This window comes from Nestor notabilis, unplaced genomic scaffold, assembly GCF_000696875.1.
Source record: "Nestor notabilis isolate BGI_N333 unplaced genomic scaffold, ASM69687v1 scaffold9506, whole genome shotgun sequence".
In the NCBI taxonomy this organism is placed as follows: Eukaryota; Metazoa; Chordata; class Aves; order Psittaciformes; family Psittacidae; genus Nestor; species Nestor notabilis.
Genome location: NW_009931445.1, coordinates 7070 through 16146, shown reverse-complemented (window position 1 = coordinate 16146; position 9077 = coordinate 7070). Strand labels below are relative to the sequence as shown.

At 37.5% G+C, this 9077-nt stretch overlaps 1 protein-coding gene across 1 annotated transcript; it reads left to right on the top strand.

Moving 5' to 3' along the window:
* Window positions 1–675: 675 nt before the first annotated feature.
* FGFR1OP2 (FGFR1 oncogene partner 2) lies at window positions 676–8129 on the top strand. The gene is made up of 5 exons (XM_010015904.1): window positions 676–810; window positions 1944–2061; window positions 2955–3097; window positions 6587–6700; window positions 7472–8129. The coding sequence occupies exons 1-5, from the start codon at window positions 676–678 to the stop codon at window positions 7607–7609; spliced, it is 648 nt and encodes a 215-aa protein (XP_010014206.1). The 3' UTR covers window positions 7610–8129.
* Window positions 8130–9077: the final 948 nt, after the last annotated feature.

Here is a 9077-nt window from a genome sequence, read left to right as displayed (position 1 = left end):
CCCTGCTGAAAACATTACAGTTCCATTCCATGCAGAGAAACATGATGTTTGTGTTCTTTTTACAGACATGAAGAAAACACAAGCCTTTAGTTTTCTGTTTATTACCTGAGTATCTATTCTGTCAGTTTGAGCTCTTCCTTCTCTGCTTATTTAATGCATCAAAATCTTCCAGTCCACTCTAATCCTTTAGCATTGTCTTTTGTGCTGGAGTTCTACTTTTCAAATATCTTCAAGTATATCTGACTGGTAGGAGGGCACATTTTAAAAAAAAAAAAAAAAGGTAGTATTGAAAACTGAAACAGTTATGTAATCATATTTTTCTCTGCTACTTACAGAAAAACATGCACATGTGCTGCTCCATATGTTCAATAGTTTTGCTTTGGCATTTGGTATGTTGAGACTCCCCTCAAAACACAAAGTTTACATTCATTTCCTTGCTCTGATATGTGGTCTCAACAGCAATTAAAAAGGAGGAAAAGGAAAGGCACACTTTAGGGAATACTTGAGGCATAATTTCTTCCTACTCCTAAAATACTACAAAATGGATGTTTCTGAGAGAAAGGTTTATTCAGCTGCTTTAGTCTAGAAATATATATATATACTTCATGTAGGTAGCTGTTCTCTGTGTAGCAAACAGGCAGTGGTGTGAAAATAACACGTTTCTAATCTTTAGAAATGAGTTGCACAATCGAAAAAGCCTTAGCAGATGCGAAAGCACTGGTGGAACGGCTGAGGGAGCATGACAACGCAGCGGAAGCTCTGATTGAACAGACTACAGCTCTTAACAAACGGGTTGAAGCAATGAAACAGGTTTGTTTTCCAACTTTGTTTTCTCCATTAAGAGAACAACGTGGAAACACACAATTTAAGATCATTTTTGTTTGCTGCTGTGCAGTGTAAAACCAGTGTGTTGTTTGATTAATCCTTTAATACCATACTAGGTATTTTCATTAGAGGTGTGGCTATAATTTAAAAATAGGTTGTTTATGTATTTAGTTTGATCCTGTGAAGAAGTTTTCTGTGACTCCACCTTAAATATTGAAATTGGCATTTATTTGAAGAACACTGGTAAAAATTGGGTTGGTATCTTACAAACCGTTGTGTGGTGTCTTGTGCTTTGCTCTGCAGTGAAACTACTTGTTTTATTAATTTCAACATGCACACGTAATCGTACAGAGGCCCAGTCATGCTTTCTTCTGTTCAGAATGCTTTTAACTCCTTTTGTTTCAAAGTAGCCTCTTAGGCTTTTTTTGTGATCAGTTCCATTCTGATGTTAAGCTATTCAAAGCAGGTCATTAGATTCTTCACTAGAAAACTCCTGGAAGAGCATAAAGGTGTCTACTGACTTTCCACATGAGAGTTCATCCCGTCATTTTAATAGACCACAGGACATGTTCATGGGCCTATAAAGTAATAAAATCCTGCATGTGCTTTATCCTTGTAAAACCAGTCATGCAGAGGCTTGATGACTTCAAATTGAGAGCATTAAACTTACCCATCTGCTGACAGTCAGGATCCCTTCATTCAGGTCCATGGGACTTGTACCCGTACAACCTCATGGTTTAAGGTATTGGGAAGCCACAGTAAATATCTAGAGGTTAATAGCTCCTGGTTTTTCTTTACCATATGTATATCAGTTTTAAATTACTTGATGGTGAACTTGACCTGCATTAATTGAAGGTTAACTAATGCCCACTGCGCACATCTAAGGTATGAAACTTGTATGAAAGGAAGGTGATACTTTTGTGTCTCTAAAGGGCAGTATGCTAGCAACACCCTTAGAAGTGTTCTTGTTCATTTAACAACATTATTTTAAAACCAAGCATTATCTTGCTGGTTACAGACCAGAACTGCTCCTTTGTGACTTGCTGATTAATGCTTGCCTTTGGTTACTCAAATATATTGTGGTTGTTTTATTTTGGTTTTGTTTTTCTAATAACTAGTACCAAGAAGAAATTCAAGAGCTTAATGAAGTAGCAAGACATCGTCCTCGGTCTACATTAGTGATGGGTATCCAACAAGAAAACAGACAGATTAGGGAATTGCAACAGGAAAATAAAGGTAAAATGATACTCTATTGTTTTCAAGTTCCAACCTGCACCACTGGAATCAGTGATACTTTCACCATTGATCTGTTCTCAAAACAATTGTTGTTGAAGAAAGATTTTCTTCTAGTCTCAGTTTGTCAGTTTAACTAATCATAACACAATCTAATAAAAAGTCCTAATGTCCAACCACTGGGACTGCGATTGACAAAAAGTGAGAGTTGTGGAAAATTACTTTTTCAGTCCTTTTCTAATGTTTAGCACAAGTGAGGAGATAAATTGAACTTAATTCTGCAATACAGGTATCTATTTGGAAATTCCCACTGCTAAAAATGACTAATTTAGGAGCAGTCAGGACAAGTCGTAGTGTAAGCACAGTAGTATAATTCCTTCTGGAATTCTGTACACTAAGAATTAACTCTTCCTCCTGGGATACCTTACTTATTCTAACAATTATATTCAGCAAAAGCTTCAATTACCTCAATTTGTATGAATCTCGTCTTATCTCAGGAGTTATTTGTCTTTTGACTTAGTATATTTTGAACACAAGCATTTTTTAACTCTTATTTTATCAGATTAAAACAGATCTGTATACTTCTTTCCAGCTTTTATACAGTTTTGCTTATAGCAGCTAGAGTAAAGAGGCTCAGCTACACTCAAGATGGCTTATGTCAGCTAAAGGGACTGAATATGAAGTCTTATTAACAAAAGACCTCTGTTTCTGACAAGAATTTTCCCAGGGCAGTCACCACTGAAGACATCTGCAGAGCCTACGTAGATTTTATGGTGCAAGAAGAGGGAACACTTGATTAAGGGCTTTTGTCAGTTTTCTCAAGCTGAAGTACTTTTGTATTTTGTTTCAATCCTTCTCTGTTAAGCTCTAACTGAATTTAAAATTATTTTGTGTAGAACTACGCACATCTCTTGAAGAACACCAGTCTGCTCTGGAACTCATAATGAGCAAGTACAGAGAACAGATGTTTAGGTTGCTTATGGCGAGCAAAAAGGATGATCCAAGTATAATAATGAAGTTAAAAGAGCAACATTCCAAGGTAATAACTTAATTGTTTCGTTGGCATTTTTTTTCCCTTTGTTTTTCTTAGATGACACTTAAGTTAGTTTGTAGTGGATCAGCTTAAAGCTTATTTTGTCTCTGTTTTTTTTCGTTGTACTACCAAGTCCTAACTTTTATAATCCAGTCCATGAAACACAAAGAGGAACTTGATCAGTCAAGTCAACCTTACTAGGTTCTCATTTACTTAAGCTTTTAACAGGTAGCATTTCATTACATTATCCTACTTCTTTTGTTTTGCTTCGATCTTTAATGCAACTGTCCTATTATACTTCCACAGGCCACAGAACTTAGTAATTCAGAAGTTTAGACTGGTTTTAACTTACTCTCATGACTCAAATAATTAGTAAACCTGTGTCTACTGGGGACAGTAAGAGGAGTAAGCTTTTTAGATTCAATATTCTTTTTTTTTTTCCTTCCTAAATATCGTAAATTTAAAAGAAAAAGGGTTTAAAAGCCCTTTTGAATGGTCGATAACTTAATATACACTTCTCCTCTTTCCTGCTTCAATCCTTGGTTCTCGTTTCAGTACTGATCAAGATTGCTAAGTAGAATCTAGGGCAGCCTTGAAGGGTGGTGAAAGTTGCTGGTGAAAGATTGCTTCATCTTATGGCTTTTGAAAGCTAGAAAAGCAAAGTGCTGTTAAGCAACATTTTTGTAAACTATTGTGAATGAGGTGTATGTATGAGTATTCAGCAGCTTCACATATGATAATATGTTTTTATAGCATTAATATACTGTTTAGGGTTTTTTCATGTATTTTGAGGAAAACTCATGATTTGAGGTTACTGACAGATCTAAATAGGACCTTTCTAACAAAGCATTATATTACATTTTAAATGCAATGTGATCATCAGAGTGCAGTGTAACTGTGTAAACAAATGTTAGTCCTAAGTGTTTAATAATCTTTGACCTCAACAAACTAAGTCTGCAAAGCAGAGTTAGGGTCTGCATAGTGTGAAAACAAAGTTTCAGAACTCGGTGCTTTCTTATTTCCTTACAAAATCACACGTATGTAATTAGTGTCATTGAAATCAAAGGGGCTACTTAGATTGGTATCAAAAAAATTACCGGATTAGAACTACATCTTCAACATAAACTCCTTAAACTGACAGCTATATATCTTTATCAAAAGCAGTTACTTTAGCACATGTTATAACATATCTTACAGCCTCAGAGTACCAAGACAAGAGGGTAAAATTACATCTGTCCTGAAACGAACTTTGAAATCCCATTTCAGGAACACTTCTGTGGATGAAAAGCTTGGGGGGGATGAGACAAAATATCAAACAATGTTATTTAAACAGGAGGTATAGGCTTCAACATTTTGGTTAAATCTTATCCCACAATAATGCCTGATAAAGAGGATTTATCACCCTTAACCTGACACTTTGGATTTCTGGAATTTCATTCTTTATTCTTTTGATCAACCTTCACGTTCAGTAAGATTGAACAATCTTGAAGCAGTTTAAATACTTCTCTCTTATCAACTAGAAAAAAATCCATCACGCCTAAGGAATGAATCTCACTGTTACCAGTAGCTGCTGTTTTCTCAAGTGCCAGCTCTTAACTTCAATGCCTATTCACAAAAGATTATTACAAAATCGTTGATTTCAGTAGATCAACAATCACCTCCTTTAAAAAGAGGAACAGTTTCTTTTATGTTGTATGCAAGAGAAATGTGTGTCTTGGTAGTAATGACCCTGATCAAAGTGTCCTGTTTATATCTGCTCAGCTGAAACAAGGCCTATAAACATTTTTTGTTTCCTCTTTGGAGAGTAAAATCCCACAATATATGGCAAACAAAAAAAAAAAACCAAACCACAAAATAGAGAAATGCAAGGAGTGTTCATAGATGTTTGAGGCTATCTTTGTCACTTTCATTGCATTCTTTGGCATTACAGCATCAAAGTTTTGCATGTGTGCTTTCCAGAGTAGAACCCTACACTTTTGTGTTAGCATCTGGTCTAGCACTAGTGACCTTGGAACAGGTCCTGAATCATATTGATCAAGAGGCCACGTAAGCTGGCAAAGTAGGAAGTAGGGAAGACAGGAGTCAGTATATCGAAAACTCACTAACTCCTTCCCAGCCCTTCTCAAGGGTACGTCCTCACCAACTCATTCTTTACCACTGATCACAGCTTCTTTACCACTGATCACAGCTTTCTTTCAGGCTAAATATAGGGGTTTTTTGGGAAAAAAAAAAAAAAAAAAAAAACCAAAACAATGTCTCATCTCATCATCTTCAGTGGAAACAGAGAAGAAAATAAAGATATACAGCGAGTTTTATCCTCATCCCTCCCCCTTCCTCTCTCCTGCTCTGAGTGGGTGTTTAACAAGTAAACAGCTGAACAACAGCTTTGGCAATTGAGGTGCCAGAGAGGAAAGGATGGAAAGGGATGATGTTCATTTTAGTAAAGTATATTTGGGTCAGATCAAGTTTATGACTCCACAAGAGGCAATTCTTCATGGTAACTTAATAATTTCTGGTAGTTTAAAGGCAAGCTGATCATCTGCTAGATGTGTGGACCTTCAGACAAACTCACAATTTAAAAGTGGGATTTAACTTCAGTCTAAACTGTTCTTCATTTCAGTTCTACTATTCTGTTTTCCCCAATATTAGTTAGTAACTACTGTGAATTTGTCAAAAGAGTCAGGTCAGACACATATAGTCTGACATGATAGTTGGTCAGTTAAGACAAATATTTTAATGGTGTTTCCAGAAGCTTTTTTTTTTTCATTGTCCTCTCCTCAACTTGTCCTTTATTCCAACCTTACTATCGTAGAAACCTTCCAACGGTTTATGTTGGAAGGGACTTAAAGCTCATCTAGTTCCAAGCCCCCTGCCACGGGCAGGGACACCTTCCACCAGACCAGGTTGCTCAAAGCCCTGTCCAACCTGGCCTTGAACACTGCCAGGGATGGGGCAGCCACAGCTTCTCTGGGCAACCTGTGCCAGTGTCTCACCACCCTCACAGGGAAGAACTTCTTCCTAATTTCTAATCTAAATCTCCTGTCTTTCAGTTTAAAGCCATTCCCCCCTGTCCTGTCACTACATGCCCTTGTAAAAAGTCCCTCTCCAGACTTCTTATTGGCTCCCTTTAGGTACTGGAAAAGGTGTCCTGGAGCCTTTTCTTCTCCAGGCTGAACAAGCCCAACTCTCTCAGCCTGTCTTCATAGCAGAGGTGCTGCAGCCTTTTCATAATCTTTGTGGACTCTTCTGGATTTTCTCCCAGCAACTCCATGTCCTTTTTATGTTGGGGACACAGAATTGCACACAGTACTTCAGATGGGGTCTCAGGAGAGTGGAGCAGAGGGGGTAGAATCGCCTCACTTCACCTGCTGGTCATGCTCCTTTTGATGCAGCCCAGCACATGGTTGGTTTCTGGGCTGCAAATACACACTGCTGGATCATGTTGAGCTGCTTGTCAACCAACACTCCCGTCATTGTTTACTTTTTATGTCATAGGAGCTGCAAGTGCATGTGGACCAAATTACAGAAATGGCAGCAGTAATGAGGAAAGCCATTGAAATCGATGAAAAGCATGGTTGTAAGGAGCAGGAACGAATCCTTCAGCTTGAAGTAAGTACGACAACAAAACAGCAATGGCACCAAGAGCAAGGCAGTAAATATTATCATGGTTATTTCTATTCAGTTACTTTATCTCTTACAAGTTACTGTATCAGTCACTCACACTTCCATTTTGTTACACTTTGCTTGTTGGAGGAGTTTAAGTGCTGTTTTCCCATTATGGCTTAGCCTCAAGTCTTGCACAAGTGATACCTATGACTGATGTCTGGTGATAAAGAATTTACATATTGGCTTAGAGCTTTCTCTTTTTTGAAGTCTCCAAGAGCATAACCAAAAGCTAGAAAATTATACAAATTGATCCTAATGAAGACACTAGGGTGCAAATAATAATACCCATACCTCTGGCTTTTAAATATTTTTTTTTTTTAATAATAATGTTGTGCTTTTGGGGGGTTCTCACTTGCTTAGCATTGGAGGATCCACACTTTTGCTCTTTGATTAAGCGCCAGCAAAGCAGTTAATTATGGGACAGCATGTGTGGAAAGAACAGGAGATGTTACTTTTAAATGCAATTTAATCACCCTTTTCTTAACCATCTTTGTGTTTTGAGCTTTTTCTTTAATGCTTAATGCCCATTCAAGAGAGCAAGAGGGTCAGAAACCTGAAGTTCTCAGTTTTAGAATGTAAGATAGCACTACCTGACTGCAAAACAGTATTTTAGTCCTTTTACATACGTTTGGAGTAGAGGGGAGGTTGTTAATGGAGTTATCTTGACTTCTTTCTGGAGTTCTATTAAATACCTTTTTCTTTCTCTGGTTACAGCAGGAAAACAAAGGCTTGAGAGAAATTCTTCAAATAACCAGAGAATCATTTCTGAACCTCAAGAAAGAAGATGCATCAGAGAGCACATCTCTGTCAGGATTAGTAACAAGCAGTGATTTGAGCCTGAGGAAAAGCTGAAGACTCTGGAAGCCCACAAGCTTCAATTGCACACTTTACAAACTGAGTATCAGGGGTCACTTGTCAAGCACTTGTTACTGAATAGGGCACCAGCAAGCTAATGCATCTTAAACTGCGGTTTAGTGGCTTTTATACTATGTAAGATAAATTACAATTGGTATTCTGCAAAAGCCTTAGGGACAGATTAATTGCCATAGATCTAACTTCCATAGGAAATGGATTCATGCATTTGCCCCATTGGAAATTCTTTTTCTATGACATCATTTTACAGACAAAAGACAAAATTTCACAGAATTTAGCTAAATCCTTGCTCATACAAAGTGTGCCTGTTATATAATGAAGGTAAGCTTTAAAGTCTGATCTCTGGCTAAAAAGTAGTAACTTATGAATATGCTTTGTGCATGATCCACATCACGTTTTTTCCTTTTAGCATGTTTTTAATAGATTCCCATTTTGCAACAAACCTGTTTAATGGAAGGGGTGCACAGGCAGCCTAAAACATAAGGATGCCTGTGACTTAGCCTGTTCAAATACGAGGTTGATCATCCAAACATAAGCAATGTTTTTGCTGTTTTTCAATATTTCCTTGTTTAAATTGAACAAGATTCTTTAAAACATGTCTACTTAATTGTATTTTCAAAACATGAAGGGAGCTGCTCCCGCTTTGTTGGTTTCTGAAACAGAGATGGCACAGTATAATTCTGCCTTCACTTTTACTTTTATGAGAGAAACCCAGGCTCAGTTCTCTGTAAGTAAGAAGCCACAGTAGTCCCAGCTAGTTTGCCTGCCCAAACTTCCTGACTGGGAAATGGCAATTTGAAAGCGCCTGAGCAGCAGCAGCATTTCTGCAATCATTTGGCAACCCGCAATCAGTACTCTTAATTTTTCATTCTTAAGTGCTAAATAGTCATCAGGAAGGTTTTTAAGTAAGTTCCGGGTATGTGTTATGTTTGCACTAGGGAAAGTTTCACTATGCTATACTGACAAATAGACTGCTCACTTTTAATCCTGCAATACTTGCAGAAGTGAAGAGGAATTAGCTTTTCTAGATCAAAGTGCAGCTGATGTTTTATGCAGATTTGAATGGCTGTGCTACACAAGACAGGCTTGTAGTAAAGAGATGCCAGAATACTTCATATTTGGCTTTTGGTTGTCTGACTATCCCTTCTTGATCTAGGCAGCCAGAAAACTCCTACTATTGTTGACAGGTATCATTACTTTTTGTCCAGCATGTTAGTGTATTCTTTCCTTGGAAAGCACACTCAAAAGCAGCGGAGTGAAAGCTTTCAACCACAGACAACTGTAGATTTATAAATACCACCTGCAGTTGAGTATTTTGGCTGTTTAATACCTCACGTAGCAAAATGAGTTGAACCCCTGTTCTGAAATCAACTATTAGTCAGATTTGAGTTTCAGTTGCAACAATGCAGAAAGAATTAAGCACCAAACACTTTGAAGTGTGTCACTT